Raw genomic sequence first — 23769 nt, 5'->3', positions numbered from 1 at the left:
GCAGTGCAGGGTGTCACTCCGCGAGCGCGGCAGCATCAGCCTCCCACTAAGCCCGAGGGCGGGGCGGGGCGGGTTGAGGGGACTGTAGAAGCACCCTCTAGACGTAGATCACACGTGTTTGCTGCACCTGGGAGATACGTGTTGCGTGGGAAACCTGTGGCTTTAGTGTCCCATTTCCGATGTAAAGCGCCTTCAGGTGGACAACTGAGCTTTGTCTGTTTTGTAACTATTCTACTGCCTGCCTCCTCCCTGCGTCTGATAAAATATGTGAAAACAACGACGGATCTTCTGGCACCGCAAAGACTACCATTTATTGTGCGCTTAGCAAACCTCGCTGCTGCAGCCCACTTTAAGTGCACGTTCGTAAACGGATGTATGTGTGGCATCGTGCTGTACACTGACGTTGCATTTCGTCAAGATTGCGTAGGTTTCTTAAAGCCTTTATTGGGGAGGAGTTTGTTAGAGTCACGATCGATCTCACCCCACCCCTGAAATATGGATAAGATAAAACATGCTGGTAGTAAACCTCACCCCAACCCCCTTGAGAACTGGACTACAGTTCAGGATTGTGGTCAGTCAATAGGTAATTCACGCAATCCACCCCACCCTGTCCTCGCAAATGGGGTATAACACCGCACTGAAGTCTATTACAAGGCGGTTGGAATCAACCTCAGCGTCTTTACTTCCCCGCAATATCAGGACAAGCACATTTTGCTTTTCTTTCCTAGTGTAGGAAGGGTTTTGCAGGGCAAGATTCATAGCCTATTGTTTCCTATAAACACTGTTTACCATCCTAATAGAAACACTTTTGGCCTCCAAAATAGCCAGGAAATACGATCTGCTGATAATGTACTTATCAGTCTAGGTTTTTCTTACCTCTTTGTTCTACCCTGCATGCCTTCCTGCTGCAACTCTTGGGTGCCGCCTTACGGCCCCTGCTGCGGGGGGGAGGGGAATAGACAACAAAATTCTCATTATAATTCCTTATCCTAACAAACAACTGACGCTTAGGTACAGAAATATAACGTCCAGAGTGGATTGAAATAGATTGCTGTGGTTTTTTTTTTTTTTAAATCGGATTTTCACCATGATTTTTAAAAAATCGGATTAAAAATGCTTTCCAGATTCTGTTCTAAGATTTCTTTGCTCACAATTTACGAATAGGTTACAACTTTGTCATTCTATTAAATGGTCAACAATTCCGATTTACTTTTCTCCCAGAATCTCTATTGCACCTTTCATGCCCCAAATGAACATTCTGTTGGTTCAAAACAGTGGATCTATGGCAAGTAGCGTCAAGCAACTAAGCTAGAACTCCATGTAACTCCAGTTTACATGCTGGCTTCAAAACCCTTTAATAAGCCAACAAACAAAACATTTTTGCAAAATTTTAAAATGTATAGTTTTAAATTGGTGAAGTTTTCTACCTGTTGCTTTTCAAGCTTCTTTCCTCTCATTAGTTTTTAGGTATATTTATGCAGTTTATTATCAAGGCTTTTTGTCAGTATCATTCTCCATACCTTCTAATCATTATTACAATATTTCCTTTACTCTCTGGATTTTGGAACATATTCATTTTATTTCACTAATAAAAAGTTATGCACCTGTTGTAGAATGATTATCACAGTATTACATGTGAAAGTATTCACTGTGGTTATTTCATCCTGTTTTACCTGAACTTTTGTCCTTCGATTCCCATCATAATCATTGAGAGAGAGAGACAAGCACTGACAAGGCCATTTATAATAATAATAACTTTATTTGTTGGCCATCCCATAACAGCCATTCTCTGGGCAGCTCACAAAATAAAACAAAATAGAATAAAATATACAATTAAACAAACATGCAATAAAATGCAAAAAAAATTTAACCTTTAACCTTTTTTTAAAAAGCCTAGGTAAACAGAAAGGTCTTCACCTGGTGTCTAAAGGAATCAAGTGATGATGCCATGTGAACCTCACTTAGGGAGGAGAGCTGGGCTTGTGGTAGCAAACATTTATTTATTATTTCTCTGTAATTTCCTTGAGCTGTTTTTGGAAGGGTGGCATAGAAATAAAATAAATAATAATAATTAATTATTAATAATAACAATAAACATGAATAGACTCATTTGCTAAGCAGGGTCTGTCATGGTTTGCATTTGATTGTGAAACTACATGTGAACACATCTCTTAAGGGATGGGGCCGCTCTGGGAAGAGCATCTTCATGCTTACATGGAGAAGGTTCTAAGTTCCTAGGGTTGCCAACATTGAGTTGGCCAAAATCGGGACACAAGTTGGGGGCAGGGAGGAGTCTTGGGGGTGGGGCCTGGCTTCTTTTAGTATTTTCAGTCCACTTGCACCCACCCAGCAAAACCAGGGCAGCATACGAGTCCCCCTATTGTATTTTTAATAATCTCCCAGCAACCCAGTAAGGTGGGTTTGGTTGACAGAGGATTACCAGTGTCAGAGTGAGTTTCATGGCTGAATGGGGATTAGAATTTATTTTATGTATTTATTTGATTTCTATACCACTCTTCCAAAAATGGTTCAGAGAGATAATAAATAAGATGGATCCCTGTCCCAAAAGGCCTCACAATCTAAAAAGAAACATAAGATAGACACCAGCAACAGTCACTGGAGGCATGCTGTGCTGGGGGTGGATAGGGCCAGTTACTCTCCCCCTGCTAAATAAAGAGAATCAACACGTTAAAAGGTGCCTCTTTGCCAAGTTAGTGGGGGTCTTCCAAGTCCAAATTTGTTACTCCAACCACGACACCAGGTGGCTACTAATGATTCCAGCTGGCTCTGCCTAAGATTAATTTCTGCTTCTCCTTTCCTAGTTCTCACGCCTATCTCAGCTTCCCTTCTTTCATACTACCTCCCTTCTGTTTACTATTCTCACTCCTTAACTTTCTGCCTCTCTTTCTTTCAGTCCTATTCACATATAGCCCTTCCACAGGGCTGTTTTCATACATATTCCCATTGGAGTGACCTAGGGCAGAGAGAGTCCTGGTGCAATGAGCGTATTTTAACCTGTTTTGGTAGAAACCGTAATGTATATATTCTTCATTTTAAATGGATATAAAATGTTAAAAATAATAATAAATAAATAAATAAATAAATAAATTTTTCAACTCCCTGATTAGCAATAAAGTGGGTCTAAGCAGCAGTTGCTGGTTTCCACTCGCCTTCATGCCTGACTTTTTTTACCATGTCTAGTATACATGGCATTCATTGCCACCTGCCTGGAACTCCTCTCTCCCCCTATTTTGTTCTCCCAACATCAGCTATGTTCTGATCACTTAGTTTCTATGAGCATTACGAAAGTGCCATGTGGGTAAGTGCCACTGGGAAACTCATAGGAAGGATAGTCTTGGTTTGTTCCCCTGTGACCTTGCACCTCACGGAACTCTTCTCAAATGTCTCTTCCTTCACCACATGTAGGTAAGCCCTGTTGGTTGCTAGGTCTTTTGATCTAGCAGAAGAGGAATGTTTGTCAGCTAGTCCTTTGGTGTTTATGCAAACAGCTGTGAGAGGAGAAATCAATTGGTACATTGGCTGACAAAGGCACTGACATGGACAACACCCCCTGCCACATGTTAAATGAACTCTTTCGGAACGCTGGTGGGACAACCTGAGACTACTTTGAGGCCTGTGTGGGGAATTAGTGAGGCTTGCGTGAACAGTCCATTACAGTATCCATTTGTGCAAAGCTTTGGTCTGGATTGAGATAGAAATATGGTACATTCAGAATTATTTAATGGTTATTGGGTTACAGGAAATGAAAAATAGTTAGGCAATTGACAAAAGGCAATTAAAAAAACGTAACTAGTAATATAAATCAGAGATTCACAAACAGGCATTTTTAGCTTAAAGGTCTAAATTGTGATTAAATCAGCTTAAGGCTTGCCAGACAGAGAGGACCTGGAGTGCAGAGTTTAGATTTACGAGGAAAGGGATAGAGATAGATAATTGAATGAATTTATTACTACAATCACTGACCAGCAATCAGAAAAACAAAATGGAAAATAAAGTAAAATAAAATCAAGAACAGGACTGGCTAATAGAGTATCAAAACATATACATACATAGGTCTCATTTACAATTCATCAACTGCTCCCGTCTCAGTTTGCATGCTGTGGCACAGAATCTTGCTACCCCAGCTGTAATTGCTGTATACTGGTCTGCCATAAGAAAGGAAGTATAATATTCTGTTCAAGTGACCCTATAATATAAACAGTATAAAAACACATGTGAGATGGACTCGATATTGTCCAAACCGCATGGACATAGCTGGTTCCTGAGTGGTATTGTTTAAATCTGCCATACAAAATGGCATTAGGCAGGGCATTAAACCGCGCCAGTGAGAATGCTCTCCTCTGGTTTAGACTGGTCAAATTTGTAAGGCCACTGGCTGAGGGTAGTATGAGAAGCCACCTGCAATGCTACTAAGGTTAACAAGACTTAAATCAGATTGCTTCTAAATATCCACAATACATAGTTTAATAGTTTCTTTGGCGGCGTCATGTCCCAATGAAAGTAGATATTGTGGAGAGAGGCCATATCTGCCCAATTTATAATGGAGGCTCTTACACCAGTTAGAATGGAATTCATCTTTCAGTACTTGGGGGGTGGGGGTGGGGGTGGGCAGCAGCTCAGGCCCTGATGGCAAAAATATAATTTGAGCCATCTCTCTCTCTCTCTTTCTGGTGTACCCATGGCTAATCCCATGTGTGGCAGGTCTCGCGAGAGTTCGTGAACAGAAGCACCGTGGTGATTGGGTACTGGGGATTCCATATGCAGATAGGGAGGAGGAGCCTGTGATGGTTAAAGTCAGTTGGAATGCAACTGATACTGGTTGGAAGATGTTTTTGATTGTAGGAGAGGGATATATATATATTAGCCCCATCAAGAGAAGGAGGCTGCCATTGTGTGAATTAGATGAGGAAACAAAATGAACAATACCTATTAACTCAGGAAGGGAGAAAAAGAAGGGAGGGGAAGAAAGACAGAGGGGAAGAGCGAGTGGAGGAGAGCGAAAGAGGGGGAAGAAGGAAGGGCAAGCGATGGGCCCGAGCCTGTCAGGGGCCTGAGGGGAATGAGCGGCCATAGCGGCAGCAAGGAAGGGCCCAACCAACCACTGCTGCTGTTTGGGGCTACCGAGTCCACGGGTGGAGGGATGCAGGTAGGCAAGGGATGGGCCCGGGCCTGTCAGTGGCCTGAGGGGAAAGAGGGGCCATGGCGGTGGCAGCAGTGAGGAAGGGCCTGGTCAACCACGGTTGCTGCTGCTTCTGTGGGGAGGAGGAGGAGTGGGGCTTGGTGAGGTCTCTGGGGATAGGGGGCTACAACTTGGCCAATAGGCACCAGCAGTGCTGCAGCCACGACCAAGAGGGATGAGGGGGATGGAAGCAACAGGATGGAAGAAGAGGAGCAGGAGTGTAGCTCAGGTGAAGCTGGAGAGATCTGAGGTGGGGGACTGTGGGGAGGGGGGGAGGGAGCAATCAAGTACTAGCACACAGATGCTCTGCTCAGGTTAAGCCAGTTAGTACCTTCTTCCAGGGATGACTGTCATCCTTGCAGGATGTGAAATGCTGGGATATTCCTTCCTAGGGACCAAGCAGAAGGACAGGGTAGAGAGAGGCAAGTGTGACACTCGCAAGCCAGGGAACCAGGAAAGCAGCTGGTTCCAGGGAAAATCCAGGGGAGGTCGGTCCTCTAAGGCAGCCAAGTGACCAAGAGATAGGTCCAAACCAGGAATCTGGAAACAAAGCTGGAGCGATGGCTGTGGTAGGTGGAGCTGACAAACAACCTTGCACAAAAAAGGCGGTCCCCACATTGTCACACCCAGGAAGAACGATGAGACACAATGCATTCCATCCAGGCCCACCATGGCACTTCTAATCAGCAGAGTATGACAGTAGGAATGTGCCCCCAAGTCATGTTTTGGGAGATAAGTATCCCCAGTTCCATGACCTGGTGTGTTCCCTCGTGCCTTTTACTTGGGACTTAATTGCTACAAGCATTCTCTTGTGCTCCACTCGGGATTCTAGCAAGCAGTCTTCGTGCCCCCTCATATGCTATACGTGGGACTCCACCCTGTGCTCTCTTGCACCCAGAAAAGAGCTTGAAATCACTACCAGCTTGGGCGATCTACTGTCCACCCGCCATGGTGGTGTTCAGTTTTGTGTCATCACCCAGATCGATCCTTTTGCCAATCCATCCAGCTTACCTCATACCCACAGGAAGCTGAACCCACTGAGAAGCCCTTCTCATGGGCACCTCTCCCCCTACTAATCTCCACAACTTTCCTGCTTCCCCACCACGCTGAGGAGCAAGACTCTGCAATCCAGATCAGGTGAACACTTGCCCCGCTCTTGGGCCCCTGTCTATCTTTTCCTTAAATCCAAACCCATTTCTCTCTCTCTCCTGCCTCTTTCTCTTGCCTGCCTGGGATCTCACACAATTAGACTTTAAGCTAAAATGCCTCATTACAGTTGGTTGATTTAGAAACGTACTTTGTTGCTCTTTAAGTTAGAAACACCTCATTGTAGTTAATTTGCTTAGTAATGTATTTTTATTGCTTTAACCACATATCTCTTTCTGTATCCCCCCTCCCTCCAATAAATTCTTTTTTAGCCTACTTTCCAGTAGGCTTATGAGATCAACCGGCATTCTGTGTGTGTGTCCATGTGTCGTTCCCCCCCCCCCAACTTCGCAACGCTTGGACCAATATGAACCATATCGGGTACAGTGTAGGGACACATAGGGACACCTCAACGGTGTAGTTTGTGATGATGTCATCCACGCTGATCCAAGATGGCAGATACATAAACTTTTGAGGTACAAGTGGGCTAACTTGTGAACCGTCTAACCGATTTGAACCAGATTTGCTACAGATGTAGGAACACATAGGAATGCCCAAAGTATGGTGTGATTATTTCCTCCACTCCAATTCAATATGGCGGCCACATGAACATCTGAGTTGAAGCAATCTAATTTGTGGACTGACTAACCAATTTAAACCAAATTAGGTACAGTTGCAGTGAGTGACACATAGCGACAACTTAATGGTGTAGTTTGTGATGATGTCCTCCACCCTGATCCATGATGGCAGACACATAAATCTTTGAGGCACAAGTGAGCTAACTTGTGAACCACTTAACCAATTTGAACTACATTTTCTGCAGCTGTAGGGACACCTCAACAGCGAAGACTGTGACAATGTCATCCACCTCAGTTCAAGATGGTGGACACGTAAACTTTGGAGGCACCAGTGCACTAATTTGTGGACAGTCTAACTGATTTGAACCAAATTTGCTACAGCTGAATGGGCACATAGGGATGCCCAATGGTGTGGTTTGTGATGTCACTCACCCGGATCCAAGATGCATAAACTTTTGAGGCACAAGTACACTAACTTGAGGACTATAACCAATTTGAATCAAATTTGGAACAGCTGTAATGAATGATACAGGGACACCTCAGTGGTGCAGTTTGTAATGACGACATCCACCCCGATCTAAGATGGCAGACACATTAACATTTGAGGTGCAATAGATCTAACTTGTGGACCTCGATTTGCACCAAATTTAGTCCAGATGTAGAGACAGTGAAAGGAAAGTAGGCTGATTAGTTCTTACTAGAACTACTTGTTAATTTTGAAACTATAACCTTGTTGCCAAGGTCACTGACTTGGTCTATCAATGGATGCAAGATTGAGCAAGTCCGTTATAAGTATTTGGGTAAAGTTTTTCAATATTCTGGCAGTCATAAGGCCCACTCTGAGTATGTGTTACAAAACGCATGTAAGTCTACATCAGCCATTTCGGCTTTCTTCTCCTCTAAAGGGGCCTGTTTCATTCATGCTGCAATGAAGCTGCTCGAATCCAAGGCCATAGCTCAACTGTTATATGGTGCCCAACTTGATCCATATTCCAATTTTGCAGTATTAGAAGTTGTACAATCCAAATTCCGTAGGAAGTTACTTCAAACAGCCCATTACGTCCCCAGTGCTGTTTTTGGCCTGGAGGTGGGTCTTCCCAAGGTAGATTCCAAGATCTGGCTTTCTGTTTTTAAGTTCTGGCTCAAGCCACATTTTTATCCTCTGGGGTTGACCCCGCTGATTAATTCATTCCCAAATGGGAACGCTCATTTGAGCAGAAGCTTCCTACTTATGACCTATCACTGTAAGTACGAACAATGATGGGCTATGACAGGGCCAAGCTGGTGGTTACCCAAAGAATCTTAGATGCAGAACGGCAGACAGACCAAAGTTTCATTCCAAGGGGAGTAGTGCTGGGAAATCAAACTTTGAACATACACCCTGCCAGATATCTTAACCAGATATCTGGTTAACCAGTGTCCAAGTATTGCAGAGCGTTTACCCAAGCACAGTTTAATGTTCTGCGTACTGCAGTGCACGAGGGCAGATTTAACAAAGTCCCGTTTGCAAAGCACTTTTGTCCCTGAGATTCAGGAGCTATAGAATCAACAGCACATGTTCTATTATACTCTAATTTTTATAGGGACATCCATGATATGCATATTACTCCATATTTATTAAATTTTCTGGGCTGCGCTGATGATTTCTACATAAGATCTCTTATGCACTTGCAAGGTTCTGCCAAATTGCTAGCAGAATTTGTAGGTCCATGTTATGTACCTGAACAACTAAGTATCACTATCTACTGAGGTCAGCTGTTATAAATTGAGTCGGTTTTTGTGAATGGTGGTTCTCCCCCAACCCCTTGCTTCCCCGATGCTGGTGCTTCCTCCACAATATGTTTAAACGTTTCTAGGGACTTTTAGGAATTTTATGTATTTTTATTTTTTCATTTTTACTTTTGCTCTTCTGTATTTGCTGGTCAGTGACCAAAACAAAAACTTACTTACTATAACCTTGTCTCAATCCAGTCATTTATTGAGTCCAAACGTTTGCACAAACTAAAACTGGTGAAGCTGACCCCCTTTAAAAGCTGATTACCCCACAAAGCTGATTACCCCACTACCCACAAAGCCCGAACATTGGGGTGCTGACCAAACACCCCTGGGCCAGTTCCATTAACACTGATTGAGTACCTTGCAGATGTTAATGGAACACAAACATATTAAGCTGTCTCTGAATTGCACCAAGTTATCCAGTCCAGTTATTTGTTTCAGGCACAGCAGCTCCAGTTAGTACTCTGAGCAATGTTGTCTGGCATGCCTTCCCCTTCTTTCAGTTCAGTTAACAGAGCTGATCTGTGTGAAAGAAACATTGGTAGACTTACCGTGAAGGGTTCTTTTTCAGTATGGGGAGGGCATCCGTCACCAGATGGGTTGTCAATCACTGCATGCTCCGAGACAGGGCCAATAAGATTTGAGCATGTCCACTACTCCCCCTGTCGAGCCCCGTTATGCCCAGTTCTGGTCTTGCGGAGCGATCAGTCTCTCAGGGAGTAGCCCTCAGTTCAGCTCAGCTCAAGAAAGGGAAGATAGAAGCAACAAGATAACAGAGTCGAAGAAAAGCCGGAAGACAAGGTTCAGTGATATATGAAAACTGTGTACCCTAGGAGTTGCTCCGCCACCCGGAGGTACCCCCCCATGCATCCGTGGGTGGGCCGGATGCCCTCCCCATACCTGAAAAAGAACCCTTCACGGTAAGTCTACCAATGTTTCTTTTTCCAAGTATGGGGAGGGCATCCGTCACCAGATGGGACATATCCAAGCTAATGAGTGGGTGGGTAGTGGATGCCGAACGAATGACTATAGCACCTTCTAGAGAACCGTACGGCCCAGGGCCGCTTGTGGCTCATAGAATGACGGAATTTTGTAATGTCTAACGAAAGGTGACGAAGAGGACCAAGCTGCCGCTTTACAGATGTCTTCCACTGGAACCTGTGCCGAGAAGGCTGCCGATGTGGACGCACTCCTAGTGGAATGCGCCGTCACACCTGAAGGCAACTTCAGCTGCGAGGTTTCATATGCCAAGGAAATAATAGCTCTCAACCATTGGGCTAGGGTATCCTTAGAGACCTTTGCGCCCAGCTTTGAAGGTAAGAAGGAAACAAACAAAGAGTCTGACTTCCGAAAGGCTTTGGTCCGCTTGAGATATATGCGAAGAGCCCTTCGAACGTCTAGAGTGTGCCAGAGACGCTCTTTTGGATGTCGCGGCCTAGGGCAAAAGGAGGGCAAGACAAGCTCCTGAGCCCTATGGAAAACCGAATTTACTTTAGGTAGAAAGGTAGGATCTAATTTCATTATGATGGCTTCCTTTTGGAAGATGCAGAGTTTGTCACGCACGGAGAGAGCTGCCAACTCGGATACTCGCCTGGCCGAGGTAATTGCCATGAGGAACAGAACTTTAAATGACAGTAACTGTAAGGAGACCTTCCGCAACGGCTCGAAGGGATCCTTCATGAGAGCCTGGAGAACATTATCCAAATTCCAGGAAGAAAACCTGGGAATCGGGGGAGGATATAAGTTCGCCGCTCCTTTCAAAAAACATTGAACGTCGCGATGTAAATGACGTGAGTCCATGCCAGAGATGTCTAAAATGGAAGATAGAGCAGAAGTTTGGCGTCTCAGCGTGCTGGTGTGGAGACCTTTATCAATCCCTGCCTGCAGAAAGCTAAGAACCGCAGGAACTCCGGCATGCAATGGGTCAAGATCCTTCCTACTTGCCCACGAGCAAAAAACTGACCATGTCATCTGATATATCCGGTGAGTGGATTGGCGTCTGGCCGCCAAGATAGTCCGTTGAACCGCCTCGGGATAGCCTTTATCCTCTAGTGCCCTGCGCTCAACCTCCACGTGTGTAGGCATAGCCAATCTGGATCCGGATGAAGTACCGGCCCTTGGCTCAGTAAGTTGGGTCTCGTGGGCAGGGCCCATGGTTCCTGGATCGAGAGGGCCAACAGATCTGAAAACCATGGGCGCCTTGGCCAGAATGGCGCTATCAGGATGACTTCGGCCCTCTCGGCCACTACTTTTCTGATGACCATCCTCAGGATGGTTAACGGCGGAAATGCGTAAAGGAGTACTCCCCGAAGCCATTTGGACACTAGGGCGTCCACCTGCTCCGCCTGAGCACACAGGTGTCGAGAGAAGAATCTTGGGCGTTTGTGGTTCGAGGGCGACGTGGAGAGATCCACCGTAGGGAGACCCCACATCCGAGCGACCTGTGTGAACACTTCCGGGTGCAATGCCCACTCTCCTGGATCTAGAGATTGTCTGCTTAGCCAGTCTGCTAGTATGTTCGCGTGTCCTGCCAGATGTTCCGCAGCTATGGACCTCAGGTGAGTTTCCGCCCAGGCGAACAGTGCATCCGCCTCGCGCATCAGAGCCCGCGATCTTGTGCCCCCCTGATGATTTATGTGGGCTTTCGTCGTGACGTTGTCTGTTCGTACCAGCACATCCTGACCCTCCAAGAGACCTGGGAAGCTCATCAGGGCCAAACGCACAGCCTTCATCTCTAACCAGTTTATGTTGTGCTTGTGGTCCTCCTAGAAACGGACCACAAATGACAAAGACGGGAAACCAAAACGGGGCAGACAAGAGGCCAATACTCAACCGCACCGAAGGGAGATCCGATCAGGACACACACAACTCCTTTCCCCCCCTTGCACACAGTAGAAAGGCAGATAAGGAAAGCTGAGCCAGAGAAAGCAGTACTGTCCTGGAGCGAAGACAGGACCAGAACTGGGCATAACGGGGCTCGACAGGGGGAGTAGTGGACATGCTCAAATCTTATTGGCCCTGTCTCGGAGCATGCAGTGATTGACAACCCATCTGGTGACGGATGCCCTCCCCATACTTGGAAAAAATTCCTTTGCACATAGAGATTGATTCATTTCAATAAAATGAATGCTGGCTATGGTTAGTGCAGTAAATGTGTATGTGCATTTGAGTCCACATGGATCTCTTGAGGATTTTCTAAAAAGACTTTTTAAATCTCCTTCCAGTTAAGATAGACTGCTTTTCATTAAATAATCCTGAATTCAAGTACAAGTGAATTGTATAGCAAAAGGGTCCAGGGGTGTAGCAAGGTTGGGGTGGGCCCGGAGACAAGATTTTAAAATGGGCCCCCCCTCACTGAAGCTCAGCTCATGAAGTAAAGAAATCATAAATGAGGCTGAATAGTGGCAAAAAAAAGCTCGCTTTCTCTCTCTGTGTGTGTGTGTGTATATATATATATATATATATCCTATGTGCCACAATAGAACATCATCCTAAATTATTTTTTTAAAGGTTTTGTAAACTGTGGACGATGCAAGTCATTTAATGGTACTAGAGAAAGACATGCTGTTCTAGTAGCTCCAGGTCTTAACACTCACATCAATTTGGGAGGATGAATACAACTGAAGGAAGCCCAGGCGGGTGCGTGGCTGGGGGAGTCAGTCATGTGACTTGCCTCTGCCCCCCCCCCGGGCAATGGGTCCCCAGACAACTGTTTCGCCTTGCCCTATTATAGTTTTGCCCCTGAGAGGGTCATAACAATAATGCTAAAAATAACAGTGGCCCAAGGAGCCATCAGTACCCCAACTATTAACTCTAATAACATTTTTTCCTGAATTGTTTGGCTTTCTTAGACCAATCTAAAGCAACATAAATGAGATTATACCTTTTTTGGAAGTCATTGTGTGATGACTGTGTTTTTGGAACCTCTGTATAATTTGCCACTAGCCCATTCATTCCTAAAATAAAGTGATATTCTCAAGATTTCTTACCCCACATGCTTCCATTGATTTGAGATAAATGCGTATGAAAGCAATGTCACTTTAAATAGGAGATCCAGCAGAATTTAAAAGAGCAGAGACAGTTAATCTACCTGGACAAAACAATCTTTTCTTTCAGATAACAGCAAATTGTTAGAACATTTCAGATTAAAAACAAAAACTTTGTAAATCTATCTGATAATAATTTAACTAAGTGCAAAACTGAAATAATTACACACAATAGAGAAATGAGCTGTGGAATGAAAAAAAACCTTTTAGTAAGGAGTGTTATAATCCAAAGTGTTTGAAACTGTGTTTATATGTATTCTTTGCCAGTTGAATACCATCAGACTAGCAGGAGCTCAAGTGAACTCAATGCTATGTACAGTAAAAATAATCCTCATATTTTGAGCAGCAAGCATCATGACCAGCTGATATTTTCTTTCCTCAGGACCAGCTGTTCCCAAAGAGTGTTTGGCTGGAGCCATATGATCTTATCAACGTATTTCAGAGTCATATCTAAACACTGACAAAGCCTCTCGTGCAGCAATGACTGTCATAGAGGAAAATCGCCCTTTTGCCCAACAATTATCCAATGTCTACTTTACGATACTTTCACTTTTCTGCTTTAAGCTTTTTGTGAAAATCAGCCTTGCAATACTCAGCCATTTCTACATTGTAAGAGGGAACCGTAAAGAGGCAGCAAGAATAGCTGATGAGTTTTATGGAATTTCTCAAGGACAAGGTATGTTTGTTTACTTTATCATCATCGTTATTTATTCTTGCTGTTGACCTACTAACTGTAAAAAGTATTTTAGTAAAGCAAGTTCTCCATGATTTTCCATATACATGTTGATTAAGATATTGGTCAGATTTCCCCACTTTATTGTAGTGGGAATATTAATTACATTATTAAATTATAATATTGAATAATATTTCTCTTTCTTATGGGCTATTCCACTGATCAATGATAGAGCAGACAATTTTAACATGAATAAAGTTGGCACAATGTGATGTGTTAAATTGTGAATTATTACTTTTGTTTGTTCTCTAAAAATGAGTTGAACATATGATGGGGAATTCCTAAGAAAAAATGTACCAACTGACATTTATAATATGACTACAACATATGCCACTACATTAATTTCTAGTGTTTATTATATATCATTGTATACAAATATTATAATTGTGCCATAATAATTTCTGTCCAGCTACTCATGCAAAACTATAAAGATGGGGGAAACTAGAGTTTTCATTATTTTTGAAGATGGCAGAAGAAGCCACTTTTAATCTTGTTTTATTTATTTATTTGATTTCTATACTGCCCTTCCAAAAGTGGCTTAGGGCGGTTTTAAGATTTCAAATGTTCACATGGGGAGCGGGAAGCCATGGGTTTATTTATTTTTTTGGTATGGCTGTTAGATAGATAGATAGATAGATAGATAGATAGATAGATAGATAGATAGATAGATAGATAGATCTATCTAACATATTTTTATACCGCCCAAATCAGCTCACTCCTAAGTAACCTACAACCACAGCCTTGGGTTCTATTTGTCAGCTTTGAGTGATTTACACAGAAGAGGCGAGCTGAAAATTCAGGAAGCATTTATGTCAAAGGGTGCCAAAACAAATGGGTACATTATTTTCCATTAGAATATTTATAGACCCTGAGCCTTTGAGCCCTCACAGTGAATCAAGCTTAAGGATTCAGCTCTGCCCATGGCATAGCAGAAGCCAGTAGTGCTGCTAGTGCCAAGGATTGTCCTTATCCTGGAAAGATTCTTGTGTGGTTGTGGCAAGGCCAGAAATAACCATTCAGCACCTCTTGGAGTCACAATAATCACAACCGTGCAACAGCACCCCTTTCTCCCCACCCCAGTCACTAGAGAGTTAATAGCAAGTGGTCAGAGAGTTGAACAGTTACGTATAGAGTGCTGCTTTACACATGTGAAGCTGCATTACCAAGTCAGACTACTGGTTTATCTACCTCAATACTCTCAACACTGAATAGCAACAGCTCTCTAGGGTTTGCCACAGGGGTCTTTCCAAGCCCCACCTGAAGATGCCAGGGATACAAAAAGTATTCACTACTGGGCTATGGCCTTCCCCCAGGTTATAAAGGTTCAGCACCCACCCACTCTCCCAAGATAGAGAGCTTGTCCATGACAGAACCCCAGGCCCTCTCATATCCTAAGTGAAAATACATACACTGCTTTAGCTTAAAGACCCATCTTTTTAGCTTGGCTTTTAATGATATCCAGTTTTAATGTTGTCTAGTTTTAATTGTAATTTTAATCTGCTTTTAATTGGTTTTTGATTTTAATTGTTATGTATTTTTTATTTTAGTGTAAACTGAATGAGCCACTTTAAGAAGGGCAGTATATAAATCAAATCAATCAATCTAGTGATGTAAATCACTATGGTCAGAAATATATTAATTAATTTCAACGTGACATTTCCAAGTGAGTATGTGCAGGGTCACCATCTTTGACAGTTTCCACCTGCAATGCTAATAAGTACCTTTGGGCCCTTCTCATGCGATTTTTGACAAGTGTGAATATTCTTAATTCAGGAAACCATAACATAAAGGCTGTTCTCACAAGCAGTCCAACCCAGGCTAGGGCAGGCCAGCCTGGGTTAGGCTGCTTGTGAGCAGTGCCGGGATCTGCACAGATATTCTAGTGAAAGTAAGTTTGCATCACAGAACACAGAATAATTAAAACATGAATCAGCTTAATGTAAGGTGTTAAAATTAGGCTGCAGGCTTGGGCTGCAGAACTGGAAAAGTTTCTAACAAGTAAGGCTCTGAAATAGTTTCCACAGATCACATGTTGGAGCAACACCAAAACAATCTAAAAACCACCTCCACTTCATTTGTTGAATACCAACAGATATGGCTACTTCCAAATAAAACTTCATTTTTCTGTAAGACCCAGCATTTTCCTTTTCTCTGAGAGTCCATTTCCATGTTATGTTTGTCTTCAAGGAAGATATTTGAAATGACTCCTATGGAGGATATGTATAACATGTGTGAAAATTATACTAAGAGTTTTCGAAAATGTTGTCTGCTTTTATTGATTATCCAAGTAGATTGTTCTGAAAATGGTCCTCCAGTAAAGTTGATGAAAATGGCAGAGGACAAGCCACTGTACAATACTAATTTTGACATAATATTTTTAATCCTATGCCTCCATGGGAATCATTCCAAAAGCACTCCCTCAGAGGCACATGTTACACTGGAAGAGACTCTGGACTTAAAATACAGCAATAAGTAGCAACAGGAAAGTAGATTAAGTGGGTGGGTGATAAAGTGCTAAGACCATTTCCTTCTGTTGGAACTTAATAGATCGAAGTTAGATGCATTCACAGCAGCATTATCAAATCAGGAAGGAATTCACTTTCAGATTGGACTCACTAGTTATTCTGAAGGTTTCCATCTTACTTTGTAGTGCACAAGGTATCCAGAGGAATATGACTCATCTTTGTCTTACAGCGTTTCTAGATTGCTGTGCACACAATAGATGTGTAGAGGTGTTGCTAGAACAGAACTGTGATCACTAATTTGTAGCAAGAACTCAGAATTCTTTCCTCCAGGTAGCATGGTGATTGCAAGGATATCAACCCCGCCCCGTAAGCACTCAAATGTGCTAGATGTGTGGGAGAGCATTTCCCAGGCCATAGGTAGGATATTATGACCAGGGAAATGTTACCCCACCCTACATCTAGTGCATTATTGTAATGAATTAGGGAAGGTAGATCATATTTGGCACTTATTGGATAGTATAAAGGTAGACATTATCCGCAGGGGTTCCGTTCCTGCCGATTTCCACAGGTAATGAAACTGAAGATATGAGGCATTGAGTAAATGGGAATTGGGTTCCTGGAGACTAAACAATGGCAAAAACTATCACAAAAATGGCATAAATAAGAGCAATAAAGTGCCATACTGTGCTCTGCAGGTCTCCAGGTGTCCAGCAATGCCCCCAAACCACCCAATTTCGGGGATTTTCTATGAAAAATCAGTTTAAAAATAAAATAAAAAGAAGAGCCACGATATGGCTCCTTTAAACAAAATGCTGACCAGAAATGACCTCAGAGGTGATATGCAGAAATTAGCTTTTCCCCCACCACATATACTGAGGTCAGGTGTCAATAGCCTGGCCACGGATATGCGGAACCATGGATAGTTTGCCTATATGTGACATCACTACTAACAAGCAGCACATATCCCCCACGCACCCACCATACCTGCAATATTTGGAGGACTTTTTTCAACTAAAAGAAAATTAGTGATTCAGTATCCCCATTGTAGCACAAGTATGTGTACACATATGCTAAAAAAAGAAGAAGAGGTAGCCATAAACTACAGCCTCTCCCAAATCACACCCTCCCTGCAGCAATGCTCTAGCATTTGGTGAACTTCATACCTTTCTTTCTTGTTTTTGCTTTGTTTAAAAATTGCATCCTATTCTTACTCCCAGTGATCATTCATTCAAGGTCTGATCAGGTCCACTTCAATTTAGCAGGATTGGATATGCCCAAACTCGTCTCTAGAACTTTTCACGGTGGAAGTATGGATAATCATTGGTTTTTTCACTGGTAAAGCCAGTAGACCTTGCTGTGGTCCAGGGACCAGTAATACCCAAGACCACATTAAAAATATGAGGAAAATACTGGCTGTCAAAAGTTATGTGGCAGAAGCTTTTCAGTTACAAGTATCATATTTAGACCAAAAACATTTTGCCTCTTCAGCAACGCAAATGACTGAACAGAACCTTTAAAATTTAGCTGCCTAGTCATAGTTTTCCTGTGCGGGTATGCAGAACTCAATTGGATTTTGGCTGCAGAAGACAAATATAGCAGCTGAGCTTTCATTTAGAAGCCTTTCAAGCACCCTGCCGCATGATGGCTTAAGGTAAGAAAATATGGTAGCCCACAAAGAGTAAGCAAACCAAAACAGTTACCTTCAGTGCAACTCAGGGTACTTTCTCACATTATATCTCAGTGTGGGAGCTGCTACAGTGCTGGGATAACGTGAGAAGCCCTAAGCTCCAAAGCAGCAGCTCATATTGTGGCTCCTCCTAATAGATGCACCCCTCCTGGAACTCAGCAACACTGATGTGGAAAGGAGCCACATCCCCCTATGTTACACTGTGCTTCTCATGTTAGTCCAGCTGTGTACAATGAAGCTGTGCTGAAGCAGCTCCCAAGCCACCTGCGTAACATATGAAGGGACCCTCAAGCTGAAGTACATTGTGCTAGACCATACGAGCACATAGTCCGCCAACTTACTGACATTCAATTTTTAAATTGCATGTATTATTATCTTCTATATATTGGTAATTGATTTTAATGGTTTTGTTTTAATTGTAAACCACCCTGAGCCACTTTGGAAGGGTGGTATTAAAAAAATCGAATAAATAAATAAATAAATGTAATTCTCTAAGGCATTATACCCGAGGCTAATCCCGTGTGTGGCAGCTCTCACAAGAGTTTGTGAGCAGCAGCACCTGATTGGACTGTGGGGATTCCATATGCAGATAGGGAGGAGGAGCCTGTGATTGGTAAGGTCAGTTGGGATGCAACTGTTACTGGTTGGAAGAAGTTCTTGATTAGAGAAGAATCTATATATAAAAGGACAGTGAGCAGGGGTCTGCGAAGAGACGGGTTGTGAGGGAGGAAAGAGCCCCTTCAGGAGAAGGAGGCTGCCATTGTGTTAATTAGATGAGGAAATAAGATGAACAAGATCTGTTAACTCATGAAAGAAGAGGGAGAGAAAGAAAGAATAAAAGAAGAGAGTGGGAGACAGACAGGGGGAAAGTGAGTGGAGGAGAGAGATAGGAAGGGGACTAGAGGAAGAATTAACGGTGAGGGATGGGCCCAAGCCTGTCAGTGGTCTGAGGGGAACGAGTGGCCATGGCGGTAGCAGCAAGGAAGGGCCCAATCAACCACTGCTGCTGTTTGGGGCTACCGAGTCAACCACTGCTGCTGTTTGGGCCATTGGCAGAAGGAGGCAGGCAAGCAAGGGACGGGCGCAGGCCTGTCAGCGGCCTGAGGGGAACAAGTGGCCATGTTGGTGGTGGCAGCAAGGAAGGGCAGTCAACTGCTGCTCCTGTGAAGAGGAGCAGGAGCAGGGCTCATGTGAGAGTGGGGAGGTCTCTGGGGATAGGAGGCTGCAGCTTGGCCAATAGGTGCCTGCAACGCTGCAGCCACGACCAAGAGGGGTGAGGGGGATGGAAGAAACAGGATGGAGGAGGAGGATCAGGAGTGCAGCTCAGGTGAGGGTGGAGAGATCTCTGAGGTGGGGGGGGCTGTGGCAGGGGGTGAGGGGAGCAATCAGGTACTAGCACGCAGACGCTCTGCACAGGTTAAACTAGTACTTTATTATTAAGGTATGCATATCTGCTTACGACTCTTAGCGACAACATGTGGTCGCTGAGAGTCGGCACTGACTTGACGGCACTTATTTATTTATTTATTTATTTATTTATTTATTTATTTATTTATTATTTTACATTTATATCCCGCTCTTCCTCCAAGGAGCCCAGAGTGGTGTACTACATACTTGAGTTTCTCTTTCACAACAACCCTGTTAAGTAGGTTAGGCTGAGAGAGAAGTGACTGGCCCAGAGTCACCCAGCTAGTTTTATGGCTGAATGGGGATTTGAACTCGGGTCTCCCCGGTCCTAGTCCAGCACTCTAACCACTACACCACTGGTTAGCTTCTACACATGCCTCTCGTCACGAGCAAATACCTAATTTTAAGGATCTAGTTTTTAATAAGCACCCCCCCCCCATGTATTCATTTGTCATACTTTACATCTTTTATATCCTGACCACATCAGCAATATTTCAATTGGAAAAAGAAAGTTCAACAATTTATATCAGCACTTGAATAAAGCAGAACATGGCAAAAACACTAGTGTTCTAGCTAAAAGAACACTAGGCTACCCTTTAAATGGCCTCCCTACACCTGCTGGGAGACATCTGAAGGAGGTTTAACCCAGCGTGAGTCAGTATGAGCTGAATGGCCAGCCAGGCCGGACACAGGGAGGAACGTCGCCACGTCCTCCCACCGCTCTCAGCTCTACAGTAGTTACTGCTCCTGCCAGGAGCGGTTCAGAGGTGCCTCTGCACCACTTCTTAGTCAAAGCGGCAGGCAGCTGCAGGGGAATGGTGGGTCAGGTTGCCACCTCTCCCCCCACCCCGCTGTGGGCTCTGCACAATAAAGGTAATTTCTGCGTGCCCCGGTGCATCTTTGTTGTTTTTAAGACTGAAAGGAGACTCTCTTCCCCGCTCCCCCTACACACTACAAATCGAATAGATTCAGATTTGATTCAAATCGAATCAATCTGTTTTAGGGCAGACTAGATTCGTGTTTGAATCAAAACAGAAGGGTTTAATTCAAACTAAAATGAATTGCAATTTTTTATTTGTGCACATTCCTAGAATCTCCACTTCCTCAATCCATTTACTCCACAGTAATTCTAACAGCGCTGCTCTGGCATAAGTCGTTTATGGGCCAATACTCTGATTAGATTAAATAATTGGGAGTTAGCATAAATGTGCTATTTTTTGTATTGGTATTTATGGTTCTGGTATTGGTATGTGGTCGCTAGGAGTCGACACCAACTTGATGGCACTTAATGAGCCCCTGGTGGCGCAGTGGTAAAACTGCCGCCCTGTAACCAGAAGGTTGCAAGTTCAATCCTGACCAAGGGGCTCAAGGTTGACTCAGCCTTCCATCCTTCCGAGGTCAGTAAAATGAGTACCCAGAATGTTGGGGGGCAATATGCTAAATCATTGTAAACCGCTTAGAGAGCTTCCAGCTATAGAGCGGTATATAAATGTAAGTGCTATTGCTATTGCTATTGCTATCAATCAATCGGTTCTGGAATTGGTTTTACTGTTGGGCTTGTCATGGATCTACTTAATTTCATCTAATCATCATGCACACTTAGCTGGCCTTTTTATATACGATTGCACTATTGATTGATTGATTGATTTGATTTAATTTAATTCTATACTGCATTTCCAAAAATGGCTCAGGGCAGTTTTACACAGAGAAATAATAAATAAATACGATGGATCCCTGTCCCCAAAGGGCTCACAATCTAAATAGAAACATAAGATATACACCGGCAACTGTCACTGGAAGTATTGTGTTGTGGGTGGGTAGGGCTAGTTATTCTCCCCCTGCTAAATAAAGAGAATCACCACGTTAAAAGGTGCCTTACTTGAAAGCTACTTGTTTTTTATCTGAAGATATTGCTCCACACCCAGACACATGCCTTTGGTGCAGAAAGGAGATAAAGTTGCCTTAATAAAATGGCTGATGATTCTCCACATTTTCTAAATTCTTGTGCACTAGCATTAAAGTGGCAACGTAAAAGTGAATGACATGTGTTTTGTACTTAGTTCTCTAACTAGCCTAAATTAGACTAGTAATGAAGCATCTATAACACAGGCTAGTCTGTCAAATTGTTCCCATAATCAAGAATAATGACTTTGCATCACTTTCATCCCTTCATTAGTCATATCCAAAGATCTGCCCCTTAAATTCTGGAAATTGTGTAGTAGTTCATATTTTTAGATGTTAACTGAAGAGGCTGACAGCACTCACAGTTATGAATGATAAGTAATGTTTCCTCTTGCCCTGTTTAACAATTGCAACTGATAATGTCACTCAGCAACAGTTGTTGGGAGAGGGAAAGTATTACAAGATGTCTTCTCTGCTCACATTCCAGGTAGATCAGAGTTCTATTTATATTGACTTTACAGGCATAGCTTTCTAGGTACAATAGAGATTTAGTTGGTCATGAAAGGAATGTGGCAGGGAATAACTGTTCGGCACGTCACGTAAAACATCAGCATAGGATATTGTGTTTTTCTAAAGTTTTTATAGTCAATAACTGAGCAAGTAGATTTACATGAGTCCTTAGATGTTCTTAGAAATATACCCAAACAGTGAGCAGCCTCCATTACTTCACTTCCCCTTCTGGATCGTTTCAATGAGGCTATTCTCACGACTGCAGGAAAACGGGCTAAGGGTGCCCAGCCCGCTTTCCTGCAGTCATGTGCTGCAATGGGAGCCACGTGGCTCTTGGCAGCAAACCTCACTAAGTACTCCCCCCCCCATTAAACTAACCTCACTAAGTACCTCACTAACCACGGCAATTCATGAGGGCACCCCCCCAACTGGGAGGCTACAACAAGCCTCCCGGCCTTGAGGGTTTCCTAAGAATGCCCCATGCACTCATGCAGAGCATTCTGAGACTGCCGGGGACCGGGCAGCCCCCGATCCCCACTGCCCCTACCGGCCAGTAATCGTGTGGGCAGCCAATCCAGCTGCCTAAGGTGAGCTCCCTGCTTGTAATATCTTTCTGCTTCCCTAAAAGGCATTATCATTGTTTTCTGCTTATGTATGAGTGGACAGGAAATGGTTAACAGTGCCTGATGTCAGACTGCAGCTGAGGGATGGTGATAGCTACTTTTCCTTCAATAGGGAGGTGATAACTCCTCTGGAGAACTCTGAAAGCAGGCAAAAAGAGCAAAGAGAGCCCATTCCAGGCAATCCTGCCCGCTTTGTAATGTCTGAACTAGTTCTATGTTTAACCTCCCAGCTATGTCTTTTAAAAATCAGGAATAGTTTAACCAGAAGAGGGAGGGACTAACACGTTTTAGATGCTGGCTACAGGTACAGATGGGAAAACTTGCATAATCTTATCAGAGACAATGGTATCGGGGCAGAACCACCATTGAGCCAATGGGTTCAAAGAACCCGGGCCGTGCTCAATCAGGGGCCGCACCTCACGGCCCCGACATGCCGCCTGCATCTGACGTCAGACGTGGGGGTGCTAGTTTAGCTCCCGAGTGGGGGCCGCACAGCCCCCGTTCAGGACCAGCTCTTACCAGTAAGCAGATGATGCACCGCATCGGGGCGCAGTCTGCAGGAGGGCATTGAGCCAATGAGTTGAGGCATCGCTTCCCAACTGCGAGGCGCACCTGTGCAGTTAAGTCTCTTAACTGCACAGGCATGCCTCGCAGTTGAGAAGCAATGCCTGGCCAAGCATCAGGCCACGACATTGCTCTGATATCTTCTGCCACGGGGGGGGGGGGGGGTAGAAGGACACACATGCACCCCCGCAGCCATCCCCTCAGCCGTGCGGCGGCTCGAATTGGCGGGAGGCGGCGAGAAGAAAATGGCCCCAGACGCAGTATATATATACATATTATGTACATTATTATATACAATGTTATGTACATAATTAAGTAAAATCTTTGTGTATTAAATTTTGAATACACACTAATTGTAATTATTTTGAATTTTTATTTTTTACTATGGGGGGGGCGCTCAACAGAATGTTGCATCGGGGCGCAAGATCCCCCAGAGCCGGCCCTGCCCCGTTTGAGAGTTAAATGGCCTTTAAGGCAGGGAAGAGCCTCTCTTGGCTGCGGTGCGAATGCAGCGCCAGCCTAGGCAGCTCCTGCAGGGGCCGTGCGGCCCCTTCGGGAGCGAAATGAAGGCGGCCAGGAGCGGCTCTTCCCAGGGAAGAGCCGCTCCTGGCTGCGCTGCAAACACAGCGCTAGCCTTCATTTCGCTCCCGAAGGGGCTGCACAGCCCCTTCAGGAGCTAGACTCCATCTGCTGCCGAACGGAGCCTTATGGCTCCATTCAGGAGCCAGACCACGCCCCTGCGTCTGACGCGGGGGCATGGCTAGCCCCGCATCTGACGTCAGACGCAGGAGGCGGGGCCACGGCCGCACACTGGCCTCCAGCAGTCACACTCCACAACTGAATGGTATCATTCTGTGTATTGCTTTACAGTAACTGAAATTAAGCAACTTTCAAGCCCAGTCCAGACATTATGTTATATGTGTATAGATGTCTGTACACTCGTACCTGTGTTTTTGTGAATGACTGTATCTGTGTTCATTTTAAAAGTGAACCTGGATACAGGCCCTTCAAATGTATCGTACAGAAAGGAAGTGTGTTTCTGTACCTGTGTTCAACGTAACATGAGAATGCCTGGTACCTATGTACAGATCTGTACTTGTATACACTGCACATTTGTATGAGTGTTGAACAT

At 44.1% G+C, this 23769-nt stretch overlaps 1 protein-coding gene across 1 annotated transcript in view; it reads left to right on the top strand.

Moving 5' to 3' along the window:
* Positions 1-13143: 13143 nt before the first annotated feature.
* ASB5 (ankyrin repeat and SOCS box containing 5) overlaps positions 13144-23769 on the top strand; it is a 32939-nt gene continuing 22313 nt past the window's right edge. The window contains exon 1 of the mRNA XM_053251755.1: positions 13144-13422. Coding sequence (XP_053107730.1) covers positions 13227-13422 — 196 coding nt within the window. The 5' untranslated portion in view covers positions 13144-13226. The remainder of the gene's footprint in view (positions 13423-23769) is intronic.

Source organism: Hemicordylus capensis, chromosome 5 (genome assembly GCF_027244095.1).
Source record: "Hemicordylus capensis ecotype Gifberg chromosome 5, rHemCap1.1.pri, whole genome shotgun sequence".
NCBI lineage: Eukaryota > Metazoa > Chordata > Lepidosauria > Squamata > Cordylidae > Hemicordylus > Hemicordylus capensis.
Note: the sequence above shows the minus strand (reverse complement) of the source record. Positions and strands in the feature narration are given on the sequence as shown.